Genomic DNA, 13,083 nt, shown 5'->3' on the forward strand with positions numbered 1-13,083 from the left:
CCTTCCAGTATTTTCTGTTGGTCATGGGAGTCCCGTGTGCCACGTTTGGTTCAATTCCATCCTTGGTGGGGTTCAGAATGCTCTTTGATTGTAGATGAACTATAAATCCCAGCAACTACAACTCCCAAATGACAATATCAATTTTTTTGAGTGATGGTCACTCCTTGGTTTAGTAGGTGTCTTGTGACCAAATTTGGCAGCAATTCGTCGAGTGGTTTTTGAGCTATGTTAATCCCACAAACGAACATTACATTTTTATTTATATAAACTAGGTGTACTCGCCACGCGTTGCTGTGGCCAACCTTCCCTCTTTCTCTCCATCTTTCCCTCCTTCCTTCACTCCCTCTTTCCTTCCTTCCTTCCCGTCTTTCCTTCTCTTCTTCCTTCTTTCTCTATCTCTTTCCATTCTTCCCCCTTTTTCTTTCTCTTCTGCTCTCTTTTCTTCCTTCTCTCTTTCCTTCCCTCCCTCTTTCTCTACATCTTCCCCCGTTTCCTTTGCTCCCTTTCCTTCCTTCTTTCCTTCTCTAAATTTCCTTCCTTCCCCCCTTTTCTTTCCCTCCCTCTTTCTCTCCTTTCTTCCTTTTCTACCTCTTTCCTTCCATCCTTCTCTCTTTGCTTCCATGCTTCCTTCTCCCTTTCCTTTCCTTCTTTCGTTCCCTCCCTTTCTTTCTTTTTTCTCTCCCCTTACCTCCCTCTTTCTTCCCCTTTTCTGTATTGTCATTTATCTTTTCGTCATTTAGCTTTTTGGGGCTTTTAAGTCCCTTCTGCTGTGTTTTTTTTTGAGTGAAAGACATACATTGGGTTGTTAGGTGTATTGTGTCCAATTTTGGTGTCAATTCCCCCAGTGGTTTTTGTGTTCTGTTACTCCCACAAACGAACATTAAATTTTTATTTATATAGATTATTATCATCTCAGGCACGAGCAAACTTGGGCCCACCCTCCAGGTGTTTTGGACTTCAGCTCCCACAATTCCTAGCAGTTAGGAATTGTGGGAGCTGAAGTCCAAAACACCTGGAGGGTGGGTCCAAGTTTGCCCATGCCTGCCTTATCTGATTCCCCCCAAATGTCCCTCTTCCAAGGAAGCCTTGGCTATTCCCCAGTTTGTCCAACATGCTCATCTTCTTAGGAATGCATATTGTTTAGCAACTGGATGCTAGGCTGTTTTGTAGTCACCTTCCAATTACCCCCCTTTGCAAACGCTTCTCTCTTCCAAGGAAGGCTGGCTTCCACACCCTCTTCCTGGCTGCTCTGGGCGGGGGAGCCGGAGCAGGAAGGAGGCGAGGCGATGATCCCTCCCTCTCTCCTCCCTCAATCTCTCCTCCTCCTCCTCCTCCTCCCCGGTGGCCCTGGCTGGCAGCATGGCGGCGGCGGAGTCCCGGTCGTGCGAGACGTCGGGCTGCACCCGCGAGGCCAAGCTGCAGTGCCCCACCTGCCTCAAGCTGGGCATCCAGGGCTCCTACTTCTGCTCCCAGGTGAGGAGGAGAACCTTTGCAGCACCAGCCCTGCTCCCCTTGCTCTTCCTGGGGCTTCTCTTCTCTGCAGCCCACACTGCCTTCCCTTCCCTGTCTTTCCCTTTCGTGGGGCAGCTGTGGCTCAGAGCACGCGAGACCAGCCGGGCCTAACATCTCCAACGTCTGCACTGGAGAATTTAACGCAGTTTGACACCGCTTTGCCATGTGGCATCCTGGGGTTTGCAGTTTTGCAGCACGTTTGGCCCGCCTCTTCCCAAAGAGTGCCAGGGCCTCTGTAGCAATCTCCCAGGATCCCTAAAGCGGTGTTATACCGCTTTAAGTCTACAGTGGAGATTCACCCCCAAGCCACCTTCATCTGGTTGACTACTTCATAACACCAGAGAATGAGTACCACTTGAAATGCAGTTTCTGCCTGCTGCAGGATTCTGGAGTTTGTAGTTTGGGTTGTTGTAGGTTTTTTCGGGCTATATGGCCATGTTCTAGAGGCATTCTCTCCTGACGTTTCGCCTGCATCTATGGCAAGCATCGTCAGAGGTAGTGAGGTCTGTTGGAACTAGGAAAATGGGTTTATATATCTGTGGAAAGACCAGGGTGGGACAAATGCTCCTCCTGTTCAAGGCTCCTCCCTAAACTACAAATCCCAGAATTCTGCAGGAGGCAGATACTGGATTTCAAGTGAGACTCATTCTCTGGTGTGATGAGGTCCTGTACACAGGGTGGGTCAAAAATCACAAAGGGAGAGTCTGACCCAGGCACGGGCAAACTTGGGCCCTCCAGGTGTTTTGGACTTCAACTCCCACAATTCGCTGCTAGGAATTGTGGGAGTTGAAGTCCAAAACACCTGGAGGGGCCAAGTTTGCCCGTGCCTGGCTCTGACATCTTAATTAAGTTTTTGAACATTTTCAGAAATGAATTTTTCAAATCATGTGATGTAAATATTTTTTTTTCTATATACTGCATTGTGTTTTTAATGTAAAGGCAAAAATTAAAAATAACGGAGTTACTAAATATTGAAACCCACTTTATGATTTTTGGCCCACCTTTTACTTTTTCCTCATTTTTCTTTCTCCTGGGTGTAATGCTGCAAAGCAACCCCCACTACTACTACTACTGCTACTACTGCTACTACTACTTCCTCTTCTTTGCCCTTATTTGGTTTCAGTGGTCCAGACTCTGCCCTTCTGAACAGGGTTTCAGTTTTTCAACAGGCCAAAATATTCAGCAGACAAAAAGGGTGCATGTACAGCAGGTACGTGCAAACTTCGGCCCTCCAGGTGTTTTGGACTCCAACTCCCACAATTCATGGTGTTAGGAATTGTGGGAGTTGGAGTCCAAAACATCTGGAGGGCTGAAATTTGCCCATGTCTGATTTACACTGTTAAATTAATGCAGCTTGGCACCACTTTTATTACAGTGGATCAATCCTCTGGAATTCTGGGACTTGTAGTTTTGCAAGGTCTTTAGCGTTTGTTTTCAAAAGCTGATGGTGCCGCATCAAACTACATATCCCATTATTCCATAGCATTGAGCCATGGCAGTCAAAGTGGTGTCAAACTGCATTAATTCTAGTGTAGATGCACTCATATAGCATACTTGGACTGGGTGAAATACCTGCTCTATTTGTCAGAAGACCTGTCTCCACTGTCGTATCTCATCCAGTATTTTATCATTTTATGTCGTATTTTGCAGTTATGTATTATCGGGCCTCATGTAAGCTGCCCCGAGTCCCCTTTGGTATCAGGGTATAAATAAATATTATTATTATTATTATTATTATTATTATCTATGATTATTTCTTACTGCTCCATACTACTAGTCATAGAATCATAGAGTTGGAAAAGACTTCATGGGCCATACAGTCCAACTCTCTGCCAAGAAGCGGGAAAATTGCACTCAAAGCACCCCCGACAGATGGCCGTGTTGAGTAATAATTGAAATGCTTAGGGTCAGAAATGTTTTGGATTTGGGTTTTGTTTTGAGAGAATACTTGTATTTGCATATGCATACATAATAAGCTGTCTTGGAGAAGGGACCCTAATATAAACATAACATTCATTTATGCTTCATCTATACCTTATACGCACAGCCTGAAAGCGATTTTATACACAATGTTTGTAATAGTTTTGCGTGTGAAACGAAATTTGTGTACATGCTTAACCTTTGCTATCAATAATACAGAAATGCTGAAGCTATCCTCCTTTTGTGCCTCCCATTCTACGCTTCCAAGTGCAACAGCTGCTTTATCTATTTGTTTCTGCTTTGTCATCAAGATTCTCCAGGAATTTGAACAGAGGAAGGGGCTGTGTTTTCCCCCCTCATCTGTCTATAAGTAGTAGTTGGACACTTCCAGACATTTTAGGTTTTTGTGTCGTATAGTTTGCCCAAGTCTTGCCTCATTTTAGGTTTCTTCTGCTTGTGATAGAATCCAACTCATATCACAGTCCTGGAACTATTTTAATTTAATTTATCATCACCTTAGTGTCATCATCCTTAGAAATGTAACTGGAACACGTTTAATTTACATTGACTTCATCACCCAATAGTGACAAACTTCAGTCTAAAAGTCTTTTTTAAGTTTATACAATGGCAACTTCAGCATATATGTGGAACAGAATCATTCGAGGTCTCAGTTACTACTCTTATATTCAGCCTTAAATCATCTTTAAATTTACTGTATATACTCGAATATAAACCTAGTTTTTCAGCCAGTTTTTAGGCTGAAAAAGCCCCCCCTTTCAGGGATTCTTTCAGCCCCACGTTTTCCTACCAGCACTCTCATCTCTGCACACAGCAACCCAGCTCTCCTCTTCTCTCGTGCAGCGCGCACCTTCCTCTCCTCTCTCGGTGAAGAGTGTACCTTCTTCTCCTCTCTTGGCACAGCGCGCACTTGCCAGCTTCCTCTCCTCCTCTCTCGGAGCAGCACGTGCCTCTCCTCCTCTCTCGGTGCAGAGTGCACCTTCCTCTCCTCTCTTGTGCAGCATGCACCCTTTTCTCCCCTCTTTTGGCACAGCATGTGCCTTCATCTCCTCCTCTCTCGGTACAGAGTGCACCTTCCTCTCCTCCTCTCTCATATAGTGTGCACCTTCCCTCTCGGTGCAGAGCGCGCCTTCCTCTCCTCTCAGTACAGTGCACACCTTCCACCTTCCTCTTCTCTCTCAGTGCAGAGTGCACCTTCCTCTCCTCCTCTCTTGGTACAGAGCGTACCTTCCTCTCCTCCTCTCTTAGTGCAAAGCGTACCTTCCTCTACTCCTCTCTCACGCAGCGCACACCTTCCTCTCCTCTCTTGGCACAGCGTGTATCTTCCACCTTCCTGTCCTCCTCTCTTGGCTCAGCACCCGCCTTCCTCTCCCCCTTTAGCGGCACCAGTCATTCCCACTTTGCCTTATTCATATACATTTACCCAAAAATGTATAGTCAAAATAAACTATGGCGATTATTGGAAGGATACGTAAGCACATTTACATTGAAGAAGGTTAGAATAATGATTTAATTAGCGTTTAATCAGCGTTGGACAGTCCTATCTTTATTTATGTAAATATTCAAAAACATTTAACCTACTGATGCCTCAATTAATGTAATTTTATTGGTATCTATTTTTATTTTTAAATTTATGAGTAGCTGCTGCATTTCCCACTCTTGGTTTATACTCAAATCAATAACTTTTCCCAGTGTTTTGTGGTAAAATTTAGTGCCTCGGCTTATATTCCGGGTGGCTTACACTCAAGTATATGTAGATATTTTTCTGAGTCTGTCTTTACTTTCAAACCAACTCATGACTAATATTTCAACACAATAGAGTTATATGTTGGCTAGAGACCCTGCTTAATTTTTATAAGATAATTATAGTTTCTAATGTGGTTTCTTCCTTGTTATCATTAAACATTTCTGATTTTATCAAGCAAAATGTCTTAGAAGAACATACATGAGGTGGCCAAATATCCAGCATAGTCTCAGGTGACTATTAAACAACAATTAAAAAAGCAATTCTTAATGGCCATCCAGGCAGATGTTTGAGTTCCCCCAGAGTCATGTTTTATTGCAGAATACACGCAGAACTAGATCTACAACATTTTTGTGTAAAGAGTTATAAACATGCCCATGAGTTCCAGTCACTTGCCAAACTATTTCCAGTTTACCCATATTTTAGTTTGTCGATCACCTAAGAACTGTCTAAATCCAATTATTAGTTCCTATTACATTGGAATAATTGAATCTGTGGGTTTTACACAGCTATTCTTACCATCAAGTAATAGATTCAGTGCGTCATTATAACTTGGGTTTAGGACCCAGTGTGAAAAAACAGATTTTGGTGTGGCAGAGGCCCCATCTACACTGTTATATAAAATCCAGATTATCTGCTTTGAATTGAGTTATATGGCAGTGTAGAAGGGGCCGGAGAGTGACAAACCAGAAGTCTTCCTTGAGCTGTAAGAGAAAGGTTTTACTTCCTGATTTGTTTCTGGTTCATTTGACATGGTCAACATGATGCTCTCCAGATACTCTGGACTACATCTGCCATAAATCTTGCCAACATCATTACATGAGATTATGGGATTTATTGGAGCTCCCGGTGGCCCAATGGCTTAAACACTAGTGCTGGCAGGACTGCTGACCAAAAGGTCGGCGGTTCAAATCCGGGGAATGGGGTGAGCGCTTGTCTATCACCTCCAGCTTCTTAAGGGGAGACATGAGAGAAGCCTCCCACAGGATGGTAAAACATCTGGACATCCCCTGGGCAACGTCCTTGCAGACGGCCAATTCTCTCACAGCAGTTTCTCAAGTAGCTCCTGACACACACACACAAAGGGATTTATTGGCAAAAACATTTTGAGAACCCGGGTTGCCTGTTACTTAGATTCTTGCTTGAGAGGGGTCAGCATGCTGCCTGGAAATGAGAAACCATAATTCGAAGCAATGGATATTTGTAGGTTTTCTTCTCCAGATGGAGACCTTTTTTTTTTTTACTATTGGATAGTAAAAAAAAAAAACAGTAAAAAGAAACCGGGATAATATAATTTGCAATGATTCAAAACTCTTGATACATGACAACAGATAAAATTTACATATTTTTTTACTATTTTTTCCTTTTTTTCTTTTCATTAACCTTCCCCCCTTTTTTTCCTTTAATTTTACCCCATTTTTTAACCTTTCCTTCCTCCCTAGCCCTTTTTCTCCCATCTCCATCAGTAGGGAAATTTCCATACCCTTTTAACCATAGTTAGCATCTTCCTCTTTCCTTCTTCCTACCCGTTAAACTTTCCTACCCCCCATTACCCCTCTTTTCTCCCTCCTTTTTCCCTTTCCCCCTAAAAATTCAATAACAATACTTTAAAATGTAGTAAGGCCCTTGCAAAAGTGAAAAAGTGAATAAAACCCCCACTTTTTAAACCTGAGAGACTATCTCTCTTGGAATCATTAGGTCCCTCAGCACAACTCTCTTGTCAACTTCTGTCACAAGACCTAGAGCAGTGTTTCTCAATCTGGGGGCTGCAAGGGGGGTGTCAGAGGGATCAGCAAAGAACATAAGAAAACGCAGTATTTTCTGTTGGTCATGGGTGTTCTGTGTGGGAAGTTTGGCCTAATTCTATCATTGGTTGGGCTCGGAATGCTCTTTGATTGTAGGTGAATTATAAATCCCAGCAACTACAACTCCCAAATGTCAAGGTCTATTTCCTCCAAACTCCACCAGTGTTCACATTTGGGCATACTTAATATTTGTGCCAAGTTTGCTCCACATCCATCACTGTTTGAGTCCATAGTGCTCTCTGGATGTAGGTGAACTACAACTCCAAAATTCAAGGTCAATGTCCACCAAACCCTTCCAGTTTTTTCTGTAGATCATTGAAGTTCTTTGTGCCAAGTTTGGTTAAATTCCATCATTGGTGGAGTTCAGAATGCTCTTTGGTTGTAGGTGAACTATAAATCCCAGCAACTACAACTCCCAAATGACAAAAATAAGTTCTCCACCCCCATGCCACCAGATTTGGATGTATTTGGATGCCAAATTTGGATGTATTGAGTATTTGTGCCAAATTTGGTCCAGTGAATCAAAGTACATCCTGCATATCAGATATTTACAACGCGATTCATAACAGTAGCAAAATTACAGTTATGAAGTAGCAACAAAAATAATGTTATGGTTGGGGGTCACCACAACATGAAGAACTGTATTAAGGGGTCGCGGCATTAGGAAAGTTGAGAAACATTGACCTAGAGATTCTTGAAGAGAACAATAATTCTAAAGTTTTATTTTAAATTAAAAAAACTAGAACTTAAACATTTTGACGATACCTTGCAGGAAAGTAAAATCACCATTTTATATAATGGAAAAGACATAAATGTGACTAAAATTTGGAGAATTTTGAATAAGAAATAATTATAGAAAACCAGAGTATTCTAAAAGTTTAGTTGTCTCTGGGGGTTACCAGTTGCTTTGAATATTATACCCAAGGGTGACTTTCCTGTTTCGCTTGCATGCTAATACACGACTTCTTGTTTTTGAGGGTGATTAAAAGAAGAAAGAAAGCCTTTTGTCTGTTTTATACCTTGATTCTAAATGCATTTCCCTTTGATGCTAGTAGTTTCACTGGTTTTAGTTGAGTTGGCTTCTAAGTAAGATCACTGCAGGTCAAAAACATTAGGCTCTACTTCTATCAGATTTCAAAAGTTACGACTTGTTAGTTTAATCTTGCGGTCTTTGTAAAGAAGCCAGCGTTCAGATGAACTGAACAAAGCAAGCAAAGCGGAGGGGTTTCTCTTTTTGCAAATTAGGATGATAGAGAACAGAAAACATAGTGAAATATTCTAGTGTTGCAAAGTACTTTGGGTTTTCTTAATACTTCTACCATGAAATGGTCACATGTTAGTGATGAAAGAGACATACCTACTTGTAATGCAGTTACATTGGAAAATATCTTCATATGATTGAGGCATAGCCTCGTATTAGAGATGTGGAAAATATTTACACTATTTCTTGTTCTTGATCAGAGATGCTGTTTTAAATGTCAAGACAGCCTGTTCTGGAATTGGCAGCCCGTCTGAGAGCTTCCAACACAAGAACAGGACAATGAGTGCTTTTTTATTTTGAGTTTTTCCCTATGATTTGCATAAGAGGACATCTGCACTAAATTGTTTTTTTCCCTATGTAAAACAAAAAGTAAACGTTTCTCCTTGACATTAAGTCTAGTTGTGTCCGACTCTTGGGGGGTGGTGGTGGTGCTCATCTCCATTTCTAAACGGAAGAGGCATTGTCCGTAGATGTCTCCTAGCTCATGTGGCTGGCATGACTGCATGGAGCGTTGTTACCTTCTCACCAAAGTGGTATCTATTAATCTACTCACATTTTCATGCTTTTGAACTGCTAGGTTGGCAGAAGCTGGGCCTAACAGCAGGACTCAACTTGCTCCCTGGATTTGAACCGTCAGCCTTTTGGTCAGGAAGTTCAGCAGCTCAGCGGTTCCGTCACCAGGGGGCCCAATATGTAAAACAAAACACAGATGATGGCGATCATGATGATGATAATAATAATAATAATAATAATACTTTATTTGTATTCCACCCTGTCTCCCCGAGGGGACTCAGAGTGGATTCCAACATATACAGAGAGAAAAAGCAAACACTGAATGCCTAGAAACAATGAAACACAGATAAAGTAATAAAGGTAAAGGATTCCCCTTCCAGTTCTGGGGATTGTGTTTGTCTCCGGCTCTGGGGGTGGTGCTTATCTCCATTTCTAAGCCAAAGAGCCTGTGTTGTCCATAGACACCTTCTAGGTTATGTGGCTGGTATAACTGCATGAAGCACTCTTTACCTACCCGCCAAGACGGTAACTATTGATCTACTCACATTTGCATGATTTCGAACTTCTAGGTTGGCAGGACCTGGGGCTACAGTGAGATCTCATCCTGTCCCATGGATTCAAATGCCAACAAGTTCAGCAGCTCAGTGGTTTAACCATGGCACCACTGTGACCTCTTACATAAAACAAGCACTGAAGGACAAACCCCCTGGCACAAAACTTTCACAAAATTATTGTAATGGACTGCAGGAACAGTAACCAGAGAAGGCAAATACCTTGTCATCTTCTGGATAGTATGGGAATGATATGTGTGTATGTGCCTTCAAGTGGCTTGTTGACTTGAAGTCATCCCATGAATTTCATAAGGCTTTCTTATGCCAAGGATACCCGAGCTGGTTTTACCAGTTGCTTCCTCTACACATTTCATTAGTGGTCTCCCATCCAGGAACTAATCATGACTGTTCAACTTCTAAGATCAGATTTAATCTACAAACCAAAATTTGCATCCTACTTTATGTGTGGTCTGAATACATGTTCACAAAAAATAAAACCAGGTTTAGGTGGTATAGAAAGAAAGGCAACAAAACAGGTGTTGATTCTGGGTTTGACTCCATGCTTGGTTTTGGTAGGGTTCTGAAGCAGGAGAGAAAAAGGCAAGGAGATAATATAATACAATCTGGGACAGCAGAAGAACTACAGAGTTGGCATTGATATCCATCCCATGATCTTACCTCCTTTATGTCTGATGGTTGTATCAAAATATTAGCAAAGGTGAAAGAGAAGTATAATAATAGAGAGATAAAATGTTAATTCCAGTGTTTCTGGTCCTTATACCACGGAGCTATTTTTCCTTAATGCTGTGTGTTTTCCTGGAATGTGCCTGCTTTGAGGTCGAAGAAGGCATCTGGCAATACTTCATGTTTGTTACGATTGTCAGTGCAGCCAGAGCAAACACTATTAGTAGGTGAAACAGGAAGTAGCTCCATGACTCCAATTTTTTAAAAGACATGCACTGGAATAATACATTAGACACATGAACTTGTGACATAGCTCTTGGACATTTGGTCACTAGAAAGAAATCTAGCTGATCTACTGAAGGAGAGTGGCAAGATAAAAATATACACTTCTCCTTCTGCAACATATATCTTGAGTTCTACTCTGTTGAAGTTAATGTATTCCAAAGTATTTTAAACTTTATATCATTTTCTTTATTTAGGAATGTTTTAAGGGAAGCTGGGCTACCCACAAGTTGTTACACAAGAAAGCAAGTAAGTAAGCTTTTCCCTTTGCCTTTATTGTCTTTTGTTATTGACTTTATATCAGCGGTAATGTCAGGCCATTGGGAACAGGGATGCTCCTGTATCTAGCAGGCTTTTCCAAATCTATGCTAATTGTGGTTTGTTTTCATCAAGGTCACAAATGTGAATATGAGTTATGTCACTTTAGGGATGGATTGCTCCTTCATGCAAAACAAAAATAAAACCAAGCAATCTTGGGGAGAAGGTTTCTGGGTTAGCTTTCTCCTTGGCAATGTTCTTTGCTTTGTTTTAAAAGCATAGTAAGCCTTCCACGTTCACTGCAGTTAGGGACACTGGACCCCTTCAAAAGTGGAAAAAACTGTGAATTAAAAATGTTAATTTTTTTACCTGAGATGACACCTCTCTGCGAATCACTAGGTCCTCCATTGCGCTTCTATTCTCACCTTCCTTCAGAAGAGCCACACTGGAGAACCTAGAGATTCCTAGGGAGAAAATAATAATCAGATCTGCAAAAGTTAAACCCATTAATGTGAAGAGCCATCTGTTCACTGAGGAGCACACAGTCATGTGGGCCCACAACTAAAGTCTGAAATGGTCCCAAGCATGAGAGGTGTATCACTTTAGGGTCTGTTTAGCTTCTAAATCTTCCATGGATAATTACATTTCTGTTCAATAGGGACTGTGTAGATGTGTGCAGGACTTTGGACATTTGTTTTGTAAACAGTTGCTGTGCTATGCTGCTTCAGCAATTGCTTCTAAATATTTGAGGAGGAGGCAGAAGCAACAGCCAGTTTAGTTCAGAGAGGGTTTTTAAAAAAAATGAGCAGAAAATTAAAATATATTTGTGTACAACAATAATATTAAGAGTTCTTTCACATTGCACATTTTCTTATAAACATGATTCCACTTGAAATGTCATAGATTGGTAATCCTAAGATTTGCAGTATAGGGAGAAGCATGCATAATGGGGAGAATTCCTGAAGTTACAAATCCCAAGATTTTGTGGTATGCAGCCATGGCAGTCAAAGTGGAATGATTGTGAGATAATGTTGTAATGTAAAAGGGTCCTGAATTCCGCTTCTGGTATTTTGAAAACATCCACTTCATCTTGGACCAATTTGGAGGCTGATTGCTTCATCTTGATCTAAATATGAATATTGTCTACAATTGAAAATGAATCAATAGTTGAAACTTTTTTTTAATAGAACTCTGTTGGAATCATGAGTAATCTCCCTTTAAATAATAATAATAATAATAATAATAATAATAATAATAATGACTACTACTACTACTTTGGGAAGATGGTGGTGGGGCATAAGAATAAAGTTATTATATTGACACTAAAACAGTATGTCACAGCAAACGAGATCTGTATGCTGGATTTCATATCACAAAATCACAAGGGAATTGTTTGACTTGTGATTTTGTGATACAAAATCTAGCATATAGATCTCGTTTGCTGTGACACACTGTGCTTTTGTGTCAGTATAATAACTTTATTCTTATGCCCCGCCACCATCTTCCTAAAGGGACTCGGGGCAGCTTACATATGGGAAAGAATGTCCACAAAACATACAAGTAAAAGCAATCCATAAAACAAAACACATTAAAATAAAAGCATCCTAAAATACAACAACCTAGATAAAAACATGCTGAAACATAAAAGTATGAAACTAATTGTAATGGAGCTCCATCAGATAGTGACGAAGATTACTAAAATGGGCACATCCAAGCTAAGAAGGGCTGGGCAATGGATAGTGCAAACAGTGTACCATAGGGACAGGGAAGTGGATGCAGTGCAGAACAGAGTACTACCTGGCAACCTAGGGACTGGGCATTTATAAATAGGGACTAGTCATTCTCAAATGCTTGTTGGAACATCCAAGTTTTCAAATCTCTTGAAAGGAGGACAGTGTGAGGGCTTGCTTAATCTTCCTGGGGAGGGTTGTTGTGACGGTGGTGGAAGCGAGAAGAGGGCCTCCCCGGCAGATCTTAGAGCTCACACGGGTTCATAGGGGGAGATGCGATCATGAAGATAGGTGGGGCCCGAACCGTTTAGGACTTTGTAGGTCATGATCTGCACCTTGAATTGGGACCGGAAACTTATCGGTAGCCAGTGGAGCTGCTTTAATAGGAGTGTCATGCACTCCCTATAATTAGATCTAGTTAGAAGTCTGGCTGCCGACCTTTGGACCAATTACAGTTTCCAGAGCATCTTCAAAGGCAGTCCCATGTAGAGTGTATTGCAATAATCCAATCTGGATGTAACCAAGGGATGGACCATCATGGCTAAGTCGTGGATTAACCAGCCAAACTTCACTAGAATGGTTAAGGGGGCAGTGACTTGTGCTATATGGATTTACATTCATATAAGAGAGTTGGTGCGTTATAGTGGTTTGAGCATTGGACTGCAACTGGAAATTAGTGTTTGAATTCCCACTTAGCCACGGAAATTCACTGAGCGACTTCGGGCAACTTACACTTCCTTAGCCTCAGGAGAAAGTAATTGCAACCCTCTTGCCAAGAAAACCCCATGATAGGTTTGTCTTAAGG

The 13,083-nt window shown here is 41.5% G+C and overlaps 1 protein-coding gene across 1 annotated transcript in view; it reads left to right on the forward strand.

The window, feature by feature from the left end:
• The first annotated feature begins 1,312 nt into the window (after window positions 1-1,312).
• The window catches only part of METAP1 (methionyl aminopeptidase 1), a 28,032-nt gene continuing 16,261 nt past the window's right edge, over window positions 1,313-13,083 (forward strand). Inside the window, exons 1-2 of the mRNA XM_060779198.2 lie at window positions 1,313-1,473; window positions 10,488-10,539. Of these exons, the coding sequence (XP_060635181.2) occupies window positions 1,360-1,473; window positions 10,488-10,539 (166 nt within the window). The 5' untranslated portion in view covers window positions 1,313-1,359. The remainder of the gene's footprint in view (window positions 1,474-10,487; window positions 10,540-13,083) is intronic.

The sequence above is a fragment of the Anolis sagrei genome, chromosome 5 (genome assembly GCF_037176765.1).
Source record: "Anolis sagrei isolate rAnoSag1 chromosome 5, rAnoSag1.mat, whole genome shotgun sequence".
NCBI classification, from domain to species: domain Eukaryota; kingdom Metazoa; phylum Chordata; class Lepidosauria; order Squamata; family Dactyloidae; genus Anolis; species Anolis sagrei.